At 43.9% G+C, this 15,847-nt stretch overlaps 1 protein-coding gene across 1 annotated transcript in view; it reads left to right on the forward strand.

Annotated features, from left to right (window-relative positions):
• PLA2G4A (phospholipase A2 group IVA) overlaps positions 1 to 3,101 on the forward strand; it is a 66,777-nt gene extending 63,676 nt beyond the window's left edge. Inside the window, exons 17-19 of the mRNA XM_056497955.1 lie at positions 346 to 541; positions 687 to 844; positions 1,649 to 3,101. Of these exons, the coding sequence (XP_056353930.1) occupies positions 346 to 541; positions 687 to 844; positions 1,649 to 1,780 (486 nt within the window). The 3' untranslated portion in view covers positions 1,781 to 3,101. The remainder of the gene's footprint in view (positions 1 to 345; positions 542 to 686; positions 845 to 1,648) is intronic.
• The last annotated feature ends 12,746 nt before the right edge of the window (positions 3,102 to 15,847 follow it).

A 15,847-nucleotide genomic window follows, 5' to 3' on the forward strand; every position in this document is an offset into this window, starting at 1 on the left:
TGGAAAGCCATTCCCCCTTCCCCTGTCCCTCCATCCCTTGCCAACAGTTTCTCTCCGTGTTTCCTGTCAGCTCCTTCAGGCACTACAAGGTCACAGTGAGGTCACCCCAAAACTCCTCCTCTCCAGGTGCACAATCCCAGTTCTCCCAGCCTTTCCTCCCAGCAGAGCTGCTCCATCCCTCTGCTCATCCTGTTGCCTCCTCTGGACTCTCTCCACACCCTTCCTGTGTTGGAGACTTAATAATTTATGGATGACATTAACCACCCCACATGATCCCTGTCTCTGCAAACCTCCTGACTTTGCAGTGGAAGCTTTTATGCACCTGAGTCTTTTTTCTCTTTCCAGGAAATCCTGCTGGCTGAAAAATGGGCCAAAATGAACAAGCTTCCTTTCCCCAAGATAGACCCCAACGTGTTTGACAGGGAGGGCATGAAGGAGTGTTATGTTTTCAAACCAAAGGACCCCTCCTCAGAGAAGGACTGTCCCACCATCATCCACTTTGTGCTGGCCAACATCGACTTTAGGAAGTACAAAGCTCCAGGTGAGCTCACAATTCCTGATACTGAATCCTCCTTTTTCTGGAATTGCTTGGTGGTTATGTAGGGGATTAATTCAAAGGTAAAAAATAAGGTAATAAATTCTCAGCCCTAACATTTGGATGGAATTTTTGTATTTGTCCTGTGCAGGCGTTCCCAGAGAAACACAAGAAGAGAAGGATTTTGCAGACTTTGATATTTTTGATGATCCAGATACACCTTTCTCTACCTTCAACTTCCAGTATCCTAATGAGGCTTTCAAGAGGCTCCATGACCTCATGGAGTTCAACACCCTCAATAACATGGATGTAAGTATGGGGGGTTAAAGGGGCTGGGTTGTTACAAGGGGAAGTGGGTGATGTGAGTAAAGCCCTAAATCTGCCCTACAGAAGGTACAGGGCTTTGCTTCAGTGTTTGCCTGATTTTCTCATTTGGTTCTTGCCTTGCTTTTGTCATTTTACCATCCCAAGCCATTCAGGATAACTGAGCAAAGGGGACTGTTAAAGATGTAAATATGATGTGCAGGATTTTATACTTTTTTTTTTTTTTTTGGTCTAATTGGACAAAAAGGACACTGGAAGTTTTTTCTGAAGGAAATTTCTTTATTAGCTAGCTCAGTAAAAATTATTTGTAACTGATAGTTGGCAAAACATGACGTCATGATCCCAACATCTGTGGAGTGACAAGTGTAATGATCATCCCAGATAAAGATATGGGGATTTTAATCAATAAAGTGAAGAAAACTTGTTACATTAGCACAAAATAAATAAAAGTGAAGATTTAATCTTTCTCAACATAATAATTGCTTTCAACATCCTTGAAATTTAGATTTTCTCTGTTTGGATTTACCCTTGTGAGTTTTACTGGGGCTTTTTAAGTATTGTGTATTTTGTGTGACTTTTTTGGTGTTAGTGGCCTCCCCCATATTTTTACTAACTGCAGTAAGATCAGTGTATTATACACTCAGGAAATCCTGTTTGTACTAAAGCTCATCGATCCCTTTGCTCGGTGATGGAGCAGAGCTGACAGTGGGAGCAGCAGCTGTTACTGGGAGCAGGGGCTGCTGCTGCCCATTTCCCAGTGGCTCAGATGTGACTTTGCTGTCCCTGCAGGTGATCAGGGAGGCCATGGTGGAAAGCATCGAGTACAGGAAGCAGAACCCCTCGCGCTGCTCGGTGTCGCTCAGCAGCGTGGAGGCCAGGAGGTTCTTCAACAAGAGCAGCCTCAACAACAACCACACGTAGGGGCTGTGCCTGGCCCTGCCCAGGAACTGCTCCTGCCTTTGGAACTGCAGTCAGGACTAGAGTGGAGCATCCCTGCTCCTCACAGGGCTGAGCAACGCTCCTCAACACATCTTCTTGTGAATGCTCACCTCCCGGTAGCATTTTGTACTGCTTTTTAAAGAACTGAAACATTTCACTAGGCTGAGATCCTCATTTTTAAAACTGTGGAATTAGTTGGAGATAGCTGGGTTCAAGTGTCTTTTTGTTTTCTTACAAAATTGTAAACACTGGTTTCTTTTGGGAGGGGTAATTGATTTTTAATTGATGTAAATTGGGCATAGCTTGAACGGTAAGATGGAATTAGAATTAAAAAATTGAAATCCACTTCACTAAGATATGAGAATGTCTGTACCACTCAGCCAAAAATTAAACCTCTGATACTTTCTTTTTCTCATTTAATCCTTAAAATTGCATTGCTTAAACTCTTGAGCTGCTGGAAACCATGTGTTAAATTATTGTCAGTTTGTGTATTTCTAACCTGAATGTTTCTTTGTAAATTGACAGTGATTTTGAATTTGAGCATGATTAAAACAACACATTTCTGCAAAGGGACAGTGGCAATGTTTACTGGGAATTGGTAAAACATGCCCAGGTAAGAATGTGAAGCCTTAAGGGCTATTTTAAAAATATATTCTTGATACTTTGCATAATGAAAAACGATGCAAAGACAGAGATTATTTTAGTACCATCTCAACCAGTATTGCTGTAACTCTGCAAGTGCACAGAAAGTGCAGCTGCACCTCTGAAAACTTTAATTGCTAAAACCAGTAAATCCCTGGGAAGGGAAGTAACTACAGTGCATTTCTTTTAACAGCCACTGCACCAAAAGAATCATGGAAAGGTTGGGGGTGGAAGGACCTTAAAGTTGATCTCACACCACCCCCTGCCATGGGCAGGGCACCTCCCACTAGCCTAGGTTGGTCCAAGTCTATGTGCAAAGTTCTGTGGTTAAATAACATTTCCTGTATTGATCAATAGGCTTTATTTCTGTTTGAGTTAGTGCATGTTTAAAATCAAGAGAGAAAATAAAAGTAACTTATCTTAGTGCTGCATAATTTAAACATTTTCCATAAATTCTGGAATACAGAAAGGAACTGGTACCATTATATTATTGTAATACTTTCTTTTAAATGTTTTTTTTTTCCTTTTGGTAATGTAATATTTGTATTTTTTATTTTATGTACCTCCTCTGTTTCATGGAAGAGTTTTATCATGCTTTATACAGTTTATATTATCACAGTGTTACCAGATGATGAAAAATAAAACTATATTTGTCACCTGCTGTTTTCAGACAGTTTTATTTTGATAATTTGTAGGCTATTTTCAGGTTTTTTGTGAAGAGATGTGGAGCAGCTCGATGGTGTGGGGCAGCTCACAAGACTGACAGTACACAGGATGAGTCTTTGCTGCCTTTAATCTTGGATTCCTTTAAAGCAGGGAAGTTCCTTAGACATTATTAAAATAATGTGGAAGGAGAATAATAATGCAGGAAAAACCCTCTTTTGACACACAATGTGACACCAACCACACAGAGTTTTCCCATACCTAGAAATGCAATCCTTTGTTTCTCATTTTCCCTCCCTTTAATCCAGGTTCTTCTGCTTCATGTGCACAGTATTTTTTTCCAACCCAGCATGCGGTCCCTAGGAGGCAGAAAAAGGTGGAGTTAGAGAATTAATTATTTAAGGTTCAAACATTACTGTAGGGGCAGGCAGCACATCGAAGATCCTTCATGCCTGAAGGACATGGAAGTGCCAGCCTGTATTCCTGAAGGTGGTGGAGCCTTGGGGTGAGCTCAGTTCCTGGAAAACAGCTCTGGTATGGTCTGGAAACCAGCTCTGGTGGGCCCTGGGACTCCTGGCACTCAGCATGGAGCTTCTCTTCTCTGGGACCTTGGGGCAGGCTGCAGTGCCTGGATGGGCACTGGAAATCTCTGCCTGCCTTTTCCCTTAGCAGCAGAAGGGAGCGCTCAGAGTAAATCCCACTGAGCTGGGGGGTATTGGAGCTCTGGAGCTGTGACCTCAGCATGTTTGTGCTGGTGAGAAGAAAATCCCTTTTGGCAGGGAATGGGGCTGCAGCCACTGCCCTTTCCCATTCCCCTGGGCATGTTTTTGGGATGAAGCCTGGGTGATCACCTGCAGACAGAGCAGCCAGAGCTGGTGTGAGAATTGCTTGTGCAAGGAGTGGATGTGGGATCCAGCGCCAGGTTGTGCAAGTGCTCGTGTTGACAGAACAGGTTTGCTCTGGTGCTCAGTGGAAGCAGAGCCAAGCAGACGTTTCCTAGAGCTGTAAATTCAGCCCTGGCTGGCTGCTGGCACCTGGGCTGGCCAGTGCAGGGGTGTGACTCACCCAGGAGCTGCTGTCAGGGCTCCCAGAGCTCCCCATGGCAACACAAACACTGCCCTGCTGTGCGTGAGGAGCAGCCACCGGGGCAGAGCAGGACACGGCAACTCCTTAACCTGCAGACGAGCCAAACCCACAGCACTGGCTCCAGCAGGAGCAGAATTCTTACCTGGCTGTGTAACCCGTGTGTGCCAAGCCCCACAAACCTCTTAGAGAACCAAGCCAAGCCTAAAGACTCCTGGTTTTCGTTAGGTTTTGTCAGGAGAGGTTTGGGAACAGAACTGCCAAAGCAGGATGCTGTGAGCTTGGAGAGACCCGTGTGGTAGGACGGAGCTGGGTCTCAGGGCTGCCAGGAACACAGCCAGGTCTGAGAAACGCTTGCAGGCAAACGGGGCACTGAAAGGGGAGCCCCAGCTGGGATGGGGTCACTGGGGCTGGGTCTGATGTCTGCAGAGGGAGCTGCTCTGCAGCACCTGGGGCTTCCCTGCTGTTCCACCTTCACCTGGAGCCATCCTGCCAGAAAAACCTCAGGGAATTTAACACCAAACCACCTTCATACTTAAATATTTTGTCTTTAATCAGTACAGTGCTCTTCCAGTGTGTCCTCCTCAAAGGTTGTGCCAAACTGGCCACAGAAACCTGAGAACTTTGAGGAGGTTTTGGCCTTTGTGCCTCTCTCAAATCCTCACCTAGGTATATTGTTTTAGGCAAGTCAAAGCAGAGCAGGGGAAAATAGGCAGCTCTGGGCTTATTTGGGTGTGAAACTGTAATATCTGCCATTGAAGAATAAACTACACTGGTAAAGCTACACCTGCCATCCCTGGCAGTGTCCAAGGCCAGGCTGGATGGGGCTTGGAGCAACCCAGGATAGTGGAAGGTGTCCCTGCCCATGGCAGGGAGTGACACTGGATGGGCTTGAAGGTTTCCTCCAACCCAAACTCCTCCATGATTTTATGATTTTAAAGTTTTATCATTTGTTTGGTATCATTTCGTAATTTAGCTGCATTTCTGCTCCTCACCCAACTTTTTTGGATGGCCTGGGGGGATGGATGGCTGGGCCAGCACTGACAGCATGGGACACTAGAGTTGTGCCAGGCAGTTTGTAAATTCTGGGATGAGGAGAACATAAGAGACACCCTCTGCATCCCACTGGTGCTTAACACCTTCCAGACGTCTTCTCACAGCTTGTTTAGGGCGTGTGCTGGAAAACACAAACCGGAATTAACGCCACGGCTTGAGAAGAGAGTGAGGGAAGTGTTTCACCAGCGCGTTTGGGAAGCAGAGACACTGATGCTTTGCAGCTGTGGATTCAGTGCAAATCCTCTGCTCGGGTTTTACCAAACCCCAGGGATTTATTTGCCTGAGGGCATTTTTGTGAGACTGAAGGTCCCTCTGCTCCTCCGCGGGGTCTCCCTGTTGGCTGTGGATGGTGGGGTGGGATGAGGGATGGGAGCAGAGGCTGAAAGGAGGGAGGTTTGCATCCAAACGTGTGCCTCTTTTAGCACCTTGTTAAAACCACATTTTAAACCCATTTTTAGGTAAATAAATGTATTCCAAGGCATACAGAGTAGGTTTCAATACCCCACCAAACCACAGGCCTTTTCCTGTTATTGCCTCTGCGTCTTTTCTCTCTCTTTTTTCAAGGGCTGCCAGAAAATAAATGAGAAAATAATTTGACATCTGAAATCCATGTGTCTTTATTGCTCACTTCCTTTTCTTTTATTTTGGAATCTTGGGATCACAGAATCATTAAGGTTGGGAAAGACCTAACAGATCATCAAGTGCAGCCATCAGTCCAGCATCACCACTAGGTTCAGCACTACAGCTTGTCCCCAGGTGCCACTTCAGCATGGTTTTTGAACACCTCCAGGAATGGTGACCAGTGCTGTGTGACATGGCTGTGAGCTGGGATAGCTGCAAGATCCAGCAGCAGGTGTGAGTGAGCAGTGTTTTGGTGTAAATTGTTTGAAACACAGGAAATACAATCTTCTAGTTGAAGAGCACAGGTGTTTATACAGTTAAATATGTGTATTTAAAATTTATGTTCAGCTTATGAACTGTCATTGCTCAGACCAAACCCACCCCACTTTTCTTCTCACGGTGCACATTTCCAGCTAAAGGAAATATTCAAAATCTCAAAGATCTTTGTCCTGCTGTTTGGTCCCTGTGTCAGGAAGGGGCAGCTGTGTTTGGGTTGGTTTTGGTGCTTGTAAATGATTTAGTACCAGTGGTGAGAAGGGTGAGTTGTGCAAGCAGTAAAATGTGATGAGAGTGACCTAAATCTAATAAAATTTCTAAAAATGGTGAGGATGTGAAAAGCAGGTGAATACTGAGGCACACTGAGCTGCCCACTGTGGCTTTACTGCTCCCAGAGTCAGAAAGCCTCAGTCTGTCCTGGAGGCTGCAGCCCCAGGTGTTTTGTACAGCACACACTTTAATGTAGATGTTTTCCTTCCAGGCAGTGATGACTGCCCACAATATCAGCCAAATTCCTATCAATTTGAGTGAAATTTGAAGGCACAGAGTTTAGTCTAACATGGAGTTTTGCACTAAACCCAACCATCCTTCTGCTGTGAGTTCTCCCTCTGCCCAGCCAAGGCAGTTCTGACCTCTGGTAACCTGAGACACAAGTGGTCTTTAATCTTATTTAACCAGTGTTTTCCCTTTTTATTTAATGTTTTGTTTTAGAACTTGCTTTTGGTGCACTGATTTAAAAGGATTTAGCAAGAGAGATCTGAACTGGACCAATGGCATGGCTGATGTAGAAAGCAGAAAACAGGTCAGCAAATGTTATAGAATCACAGATGGTTTTGGTTTGGAAGGGACCTTAAATTTCATCCAGTTCCATAGACAGGGACACCTTCCACTAGCCCAGGTTGCTCCAAACTCCATCCAGCCTGGCCTTGGACACTTCAGGGATCCAGGGACAGCCACAGCACCTCTAGGCATCTGTGCCAGGGCATCCCCACCCTCACAGGGAACAATTCCTTCCCAATATCTATTCTAGTGTTGGTAGAGCTGATTGAAATGAAATAAACCAAACAGACCCTGCTTGATTCCCTAAACAGAAGTTAGCAGAAAGGAAGGGATGCCCAAAAGGGCAAGGTCCAAACCCAGCAGCCCCTTCTATGTGTGTGGCTGGAAAGAGCCACAGAGCTCCTCCTGCAAAAATACAGCAGGGGCCAAGATGGACAAATGTGCCCTGGGAGCTGTGCACAGGAAAGCTGTTCCCTTGAGCCTGGCATATGGATCTGAAGGGAATTTGCTGCTTGAAATTTGGGTTCCTTTCAAACCAGAACGAGCCTGCAGCTACACCTCTGAGCAGTCTGGTGAACTTTGAGCATTTCACTCCAATGTAAAATTCCAAAATTCATGTTCTGCAGTGTGACCAAAGCCAATTCTTCTGCCCTGTTGTGTAATGTAATAAATGTCAGGTTGACAAATTCAACTCCATTGAAATGGTTTTTTATAATTGCCTGTGGTGTTGTAAGATGCACTTAACAAATATTTGTTGGCTTAAGGGATGCCACTGAATCACAGTTCTCTGATGGCAAATCCTTGCAGTGGAAAACAGCCCTTGCTCGTATTTTCCCAGTTCCCTGTGTGATGGGACATGGAGAAAAGCTCTTGCAGAACAGAGAACTTGGTGTTATGAATCCTGAGGTAATAGCCAAGCAATGGTATTTTGCCATCTAAATAAACACAGGGTGTTTAGGGACAAAAAAAAAAAAAAAAAAAAAAAAAAAAAAAAAAAAATAACGTGAAGATCCAGCTTTTTTTGATACAAGATATTTATGACTGAATAGATGAGCAGCTTTATGTTTTTTGTATTCTCTAGGTAAGTGTAAGGAAAACTTGGAAAAGGCACTCAGTGCCTCTGCGCACTGAGCTCCCGAGTTTAACCCAGCCCCCTCCACTGTGAGTGCTGTTCAGGGCTCTAAGTTTAGTTAGTTAACTCAGGGATAATTGCCAAGTGATTTACATATCAATCCACCCACTTTGTAGGGGCTGTGGCTGCTAAAACCTTGCCAGCCCACAGCTCACGTTAGGAACAAGGACAACGCGTGTAAAAATAATAAGAAAAGAAACATCTGCATCTGAAAGTAGGAAAATCGAGATTTCCCATGATTTTGGGGTGCTGACAAACCAGGGGAGAGCTGCTGGCCCTTTCTCTTATGCAGCAGGAATTGCAGAAGTCAGTCAGTGCCCAGGAGAGACCTTGGCACTGAGGCTGGGAATTGCAGTGTGAGATCCTCACCCGCCTCTCATATTTTGCTCTGTGCTTTATTGGCTTTCTTGCCTTTATGTATTTTCAGCTGTAAAGACCTAACACATAAGTGGTTCATAAATTATTGTGTATCACCCTGAGAAGGCAAGAAAGAAAATGGAACTCTTTACTTGGGCTTAATTTTAATTGATAAGACTTTTAGATGCAGATAAACACATGCATTTATTTATAGCAGGTGTTTTTTAGAAACAACAGAGCCAACATAACATTCAAGATGTGTCAGATTTGATAGCAAATTTTGGAAGAATCCCTGTTTTTTTGTAGGGTTTAGTTGTGTAATGTTTTCTGGGTGTGCTCTACTGCAGTACTTCATCTGCTGTGGTTGACATTCCATACCACTATCCATAAAAATCCCAGAATGGTTTGGGTGGGAGGGACATTTAGGCTCATCTTGTTCCAACTCTCTGCCATGGGCAGGGACACCTTCCAGTGGAAAAAATCTGTTAGTTTACTGTTTTAAGAAGAGGACACACATGCAGTGTAGATCATTTACCTGTGCTGATAGTATTATGATGGGATATTTGGTCTCAACCTTTTTTTTTTTTTTTTCTTGGACCAAAAATACCTGCCACTATTTCCTAAACTTGTTTACTCTTCTTTCCTATCTTTATTTCCCCTTCTTCAGGTCCTGTGAAGGTCCTGAGGGTCACACATCCCACCACAGAATGGCCTCTGGCACTTCCTGCATTTTGTAAACAGCAAGGGAAAATCTCAGATTAAATATTTTCTGTGCCAGAATTCCTTAGTGAGAGGACTCACACAGAAACTGTGGCTGTCTCTGGATCCCTGGAAGTGTCCCAGGCCAGGCTGGAGGGGCTTGGAGCAACCTGGGACAGTGGAAGGCTGGAATGGGATGAGCTCTAGGATCCCTTCCAACCCAAACCAGTCTGGGATTCTATGAAGAGCAGGAGGAATGGAGGCACCAAGGGAAGAGAAGAAATTTCATCATCTCTCCCCCACACTGGACATCCCTGACAGCCTGACATCCATCAGAACACCAGAGGAAGTCATTTTTCTGCAGCCTCTGGCTGGCAGCGCTGCCAAGCTCCCCAACCCTTCCAAACAGGAGCACTAATGAGCCATCAGGTTTTTCCCTGGTGTGCACAGCATTGTTTTAAGCCTCCAACCCTGAACTAAACAAACTTTTCATTCATTCTCAGTTAATATTTACCTGCACAAATGAGGCTGGATTATTTCAAGGGTTAGTTAGCAATCGTTACCTGCTTTTATTTTGTCTTGCTGACAATGAATCACAGAATCCTGAGGCTGGAAGATGCTCAAATACTGCATCAAACTGTGGCTCAGATCCATTGGGATTCTGATCAAGGACAGTTGTGCAGGATCTCTATTTTTATCCAGAACAACTTATCTTCAATTAGTGGCTAAATTTGCTTTGGAATTAATCAAATAACTCCACAATGAGAATTGTTTTTAGGAACTCAAAGAACTTTTCAGAATTGTGTAAAACTACTAGATATCTCTTTGAAAATCATGGAAACTTTCAGAATTGCATAAAAACTACAAGAAATATCTTTGAAAGTCATGAATTTGTAACAGTGAGAAATGCTAACAATTAATATAACACTTCCTTGGTTTAGAATTAATCCAGGATATGTTTCTTTGATGTGAGAAGACAAAAAAGACCCTGGAGAATGTTTTGTTGCTACTCTGAAATGGACATGAATGTAAATTTTCCATGACAGTTTCTTCCAGCAGTAAGCAAACTCTGGTTAGTGGCACTGTGGAAATGGGGTGGTTTCAGTGATGGAGTGGCCCAGATGTCCAAAATTTTTTCCCTATTTTCCCCTAAGTCCAGTTAGATCCTGTGTTTGCAGGAATGTTCCTATTTTGTTCCTTGTCTCCCAAACAAAATGTTTACTCGAAGCTCTGTTCAGGTGACCCTCCAAAAGTGTTCAGCTGTCCCCTGCACATTTTCTCTAAACCAGAATGACCATGGTTATAGGCAGATCCAGCAGCACGGGGGGAAATATGTCATTCCAGGCACTGAACAGATTTTTGTTTAAGCAGGTGAAGTGTTTAAATTCAAATGTCATTTTTTGAAGAGTACTTCAAAGAAATTTGTGGTTTCTCTGTGTGGCATTTAGAAGAAATGGTGTAAATAAATACAGAGCACGGGGGGCAATATTACCTTGTTGTATGAATATTATTGGTGTGGTTTTTTTTTTTTTGCTGTAGCTCAAGAGGTATATAAACTCTGCTTTGTGTGTTAATAAATGGCTTAATTCATGCAAATAATGAAGATTTTCTCTCTTCATTTCCCTCATCATCAAATAGTGCCCACCATGTGAGGAATTGACAGCTGGACCGTGGGTCCTGTAGGAAAAGACTCCGCTCGGGAGAAGTGGGAAGAAGAAGAAGAAAGAAGAAGAAAAAAGAAGAGAAAGAAGAAACAAGAAGAAACAAGAAGAAGAAAGAAGAACGAAAGAAGAAAGAAGAAAGAAGAAAGAAGAAAGAAGAAAGAAGAAAGAAGAAAGAAGAAAGAAGAAAGAAGAAAGATGAAGAAGAAAGAAGAAAGATGAAGAAGAAAGAAGAAGAAGAAGAAGAAGAAGAAGAAGAAGAAGAAGAAGAAGAAGAAGAAGAAGAAGAAGAAGAAGAAGAAGGAAGAAAGAAGGAGGAAGAAGATTTCTACACACAGATGTTTATTGAGTGTAGGTCATGTCTCCTGGTTTCTGGGCGCCACCTCTTGGTGCTGGGACAGCTCCTCAGTTTGGAGCTGAAGGTGGGGCTAAGGGATGGGCTGTGCCCGGATTTCTATTCTTTAGCAAGGAAAACCATGGGTGTGAGGGGCAGCAGCTCATCTGACACATCCCTAAAGCAGCAGCTGGAAGTTTAGTACCACCAGCTAAGGAAATGAGAAATACCTGCATCTCTGAAACCAGTTCCAAACCTGCCCTTGTGAAGGACACAGTTGTGAGCTGAAAAGGATTTTAATGTTTTGGCTCAGATCAGGTTTGTCTGGTTGGGTTTTGTTGCTGTTTTACTTCTTATAATTGTTTTTGTGGGGGTTTTTAGTCCCCATGAGTGTCCCACTCCAGATCTTCCAGAGAAACCCACTATATCCCATTGGGAGCAGTGAAGTGGAAACACCACAGGATGGGGTTCAGTGTTTTGTTGATTAACTCACAGAAGCACAGGTGCATTTCTCCTCTGCATTTCCATCCATCCCTCCAGGCTGTTGCACAGCTGACTCAGTTTCAGTAACTGATTAAGACAATGCCTTTTGGATCCTCTGTTGCTCATGGGAAGGCAGATTTCCAGGGATGGTGCCTGCTGGAGGGGTTTAGGGGTGGTCTGCCAGACCCCCTAAAGATGGGGATGGCTTGGAAAACCACAAGGATATTCCTTCATTTCAGCCCACCTTAAACAGCTATTAAGGAATAACAAGATTTAACAAGAAGCAATAAAAAGTTTTGAAGGAATGGAGGGAGGTCCATGAGTATTTAAAGAGCAGACTAGAAAGTGCAGGTGGTGAAGACAAAGCAGAAAGTAACAAGATCAAGCTCCACCAGTGAAAATCTGGTGTAAATGTTCCCCCCTTCAACACAAGGAAGAAGTTTTTTACTGTGAGGGTGGTGTGGTCCTGTGCAGGTTGCTCAGAGAAGCTTTTGCTTTTTGTGGCTTTCTTTTTTCCCAGTTTCAGAAGAGAATTTTCCACCTGGAGTCAAAGTGATCATTAGGAAAGAAAGGAACTGGAAATGAGTACAGGTCTGAGTGGACAATTGTTTGCTGTCATTATTGGATTAACTAGGACAGCAACCCCAGCAGGGCAGGAGCAAAACACTGGAGATCATAGTGCCAGGGTTTATTTTAATTTTTTTAAATTTTATTTTTTTCTTAAATGAAAATGTGGTCTGTGTGTGGTCTGTGTGTCATCCCCCCCATCATTTCCTCCCCACTCAAACACAGGATTTTGACTCAATGCTCTTACAGGTCCTTTCCAACCTGAATGATTCTATGACTGTAAGTGCATAATATGACTATCAGCTCCATAAAATTTCCTTCTATTACTTTCTGCTGTCCTAGCCTTAATTCAAGGGCCCAGCTTGGTTCCATGAATCTGAAATTGTTGTGAATGCTTGGAGCTGAACACTGAGATGGGAATTGCAGACTTATTTCCAGCGCCAGAAAGGAGCTCTCAGGGATCATTACTCACCTTGTTTACCCCACAGGCCACCCTCAGGATGTGTGTCATTGCCCATTTTCCATATGGCATCCCAGGGGCTGGTGTTCTCCTTGGCTGGCTGGTCCAGCAAAGCTGGGAGGCTCAGGGACATCGATCAGGCCACCCAGATACTCACAAAGCTTCTAACACTGCACTATATTTCTGAGTATTTGGGTTTATCCTCTTCTGGCTCCTGTGTGCTGAGCAGTAAAACTGGAATTATTGCAGCAAATCTCCTTGGTTTTTTTTCTTTGCCTAGAATATGACCAGGTTTTGCCATGTCTGGAGCAAAAGGCAAGGGAAAGAAAAGGAAAAAATAAAAGAAGTGGTTCCTATTTTTTCTCATTTGGTAGGAGCCTGGAAACAAGCTGGAGTAAAATCTCTAATTCTAACAGTTTAATCTGGATTATTAATGAATAATTAAAACTACTTCATTTGAAATAGAAATTTCAGATCAATTTGGCAAATATGGGACATGGAAGTGTCCAAGGCCAGGTTGGATGGGGCTTGGAGCAACCTGGGATAGGGGGAAGTGTCCCTGCCCATGGCAGGGGTGGCACTGGATGGACTCTGAGGTTCCTTCCAACCCAAACCATTCTGGGATTCTGTATGTCAAGCAAATGGGAGTCAAGGCACAGAGTGAGGAAATCATTTTGGTAATGTGGGATTTTGGGAAGTGTGGGTGCATGTTCAGGGCTAAAAAGAGACCGAAATCATCTTCTACTCTTTTATTCCTATGAGGGGCCAGGAAATCTGCAAATGGCTCCAAGGACAATTGGAGTGATTGGTGCTTTTTCAGCTTTGATCCGACCTTACAGAGCTGGATTTGGAAGGGAATACCCTGAGAGGTGAATGTGTGTTTGTACATGGGAAACACTCTGAAAATGCAATGAATTCCCCTTTGTAATCTCACCCTCAGCTTTGGCCCTGGGTTATTGTTTAATGCAAGCAGTAAATGAGAGAAGATAGATTAGCATTGAGAGAGACTAAATAGTCCAAGACCAAATTAGTCTTAAATCTGTTTTTTTTTTGTGGTTAGTGTTGCTTTTTAACACCTTGTTCATTTTCCAGTTTCTTTGAGGGGAGGGAATCAGAGAAATAGAGCTGGAAACTGTGCTGATGTGTCACTGTGGGTCCAGCAAGCCTTCCCTGAATGCTGTGGGATAAATTCTCACTGCTCATTTATGGCGCTAAATTGGTCTTGGAGCTGTAGAGAATTTCTCCTCTTCTCGAGATCATATCTGTCTCTAAAGGTAGAGGAGCAGAATGTGACACTGCTGTCCCTCAGGGCTGCAAGCACTTCATCTGGAGAGCCTGGAAATGAAGTCAGAGGGCCCTGAAATGAAGTGCTGGGGAATTTGCTTTTGAGGCTGCATTATCCCGATCTGCACGAACTACCCGAGGTGATGCTATAAAACTTCCCTGCTTTCCCAGGGGATGGGCTGGTGGAGGAGCTCTGCAGGAATAGATTTACTTCCAATTTGCTTGCTTAGCACACTGTAGCATGCAATTTGTATTTTCCTGTGGGAATCAGGAGCATGTGCAGCCTCTTCCCGGGGCCTTTCTCTCCAGGTAACCTTTTTTACAGTCAGGGGGAGAACGAGCTCTGATTTTAGTAAATATGCAATGAAATAGGAAAGGAGGAGAAGATGCCCTTCCAAAGCTTGTGTTCTAGCACAGGCACATTCAGACAAGGATGCAAACCCAGCTAAGGCTGTTTTAGCTTTGAGGCAGAAGGAAATGATCCTTCCTGCTCAGAAAAGCACAGGTTGGATTGTACAGCCAAGCCCATTGGTGAGTTTTAGTGAAAACTGATGGTGCTGTAAAACACACTTCTGAAAGGAAAAGGAAAGAGGCTTTTTTGAAAAATATCTCCTAATATCTAGCTCTCAATTTAGTCTCCTGGTTTGGATTGCAGTTGTCAGATGTTTTGTTAAAAGAGCTGATGTTTTTGCATCCCTTCTCATCAGAGATGAGGCTTCAGGTGGCTGAGCCAGCTGACCAGCCCTCTGCCATTGCTGGCTGTTCATTCCAACAGAAAGAAGAAATAGAATTCACCTGCTAATCACAGAATTCCAGACTGGTTTGGGTTGGGAGGTGCCTTAAAACTCACTTTGTTCCACCCCTGCCACTGTGGGGACACCTTCCACTGACTACATCTGCAGTCTGTCATCTTTCCCCACCTGCTGTGGGATTTGTGGGGTATTGTGTGTGTTATTAATTTACCTATTTTATCAGCAGAAAGTCATAACATCCCGTTTAAAACTGGCAAAGTGGGATTTGACTGGGGCTGTTCAAGCAGCTCTAATGGGGAGGGGGCAAGGGCACAGCCTTATTTTCTCCCTTAATCTGTTCCCTTTGCCTGAGCTTTCCCTGCTCTGAAGTTCTCCCCACATCCTCTAGATGCTCCTCGTGCTCTGCAGGAGCCGAAATTCCCGAGCAAAGCCCCGATGTGGAGTTTTCTGTGCCAAACCCAGCACCAGCAGCCTCCCTCCCCTCCCCTAATTCTCTTTCTCGATTGTTCCTGTCACATCGAGAATTTACAAAATTGTCACTTAAGAGGAGAAAGTGACAATTTCCCTGGAAATCTTCTGGTTGCAGGGACCCCTCTCGCCCTTTTTCTCAGCACATTAAATGCACCCAGTGCAAGGCAACACTTTGGAGAGGAAAACTGCAAATAGTAAAGGCTGCCCATTTAAACTCTTCCCCAGTTCCTGAGAGGAATTTCTAATGAGCTTTGCACTCTCTGTTATTAGTTCAGGGATTAAAGGGATGTGTTGTGAAGTTTGCCATTCATTTTAATTTTGGGCTCTCATGTTTTCACCTGTTGTTGGTCTGTTACATTAGGACTTAGGAAAATGTATTTTTACAGAGAATTTGTGTGTCTTTGTGTCTCTTCTGCTGTGTTTTTGCCTGACCACTGTGGTGTAAAACCTCTGGCCACATGTAAAAGCTTTCAGAGGAAAAATGCAACTTTTTCAAAACAGATCCTCGTGGCTTCAGCCCTGAGTTATTCCAGTTACTTCTGCTTGAAGCATTTTAAAATGTTTATATATAATCTAGTTTATATGAAGCCCTTCATAAATTTTAAGTGTCTGGGGTGACCTCAGTATGAGTATGAGCTGGTGGTCCCCACCCCTGAGGTGTCAAAGGCATCCCACCTCTTAAATTCCTTTCAAAAGCACAGAGGAATTCCCATGCCAAACCCTTCTGC

The sequence above is a fragment of the Oenanthe melanoleuca genome, chromosome 8 (assembly GCF_029582105.1).
Source record: "Oenanthe melanoleuca isolate GR-GAL-2019-014 chromosome 8, OMel1.0, whole genome shotgun sequence".
NCBI classification, from domain to species: domain Eukaryota; kingdom Metazoa; phylum Chordata; class Aves; order Passeriformes; family Muscicapidae; genus Oenanthe; species Oenanthe melanoleuca.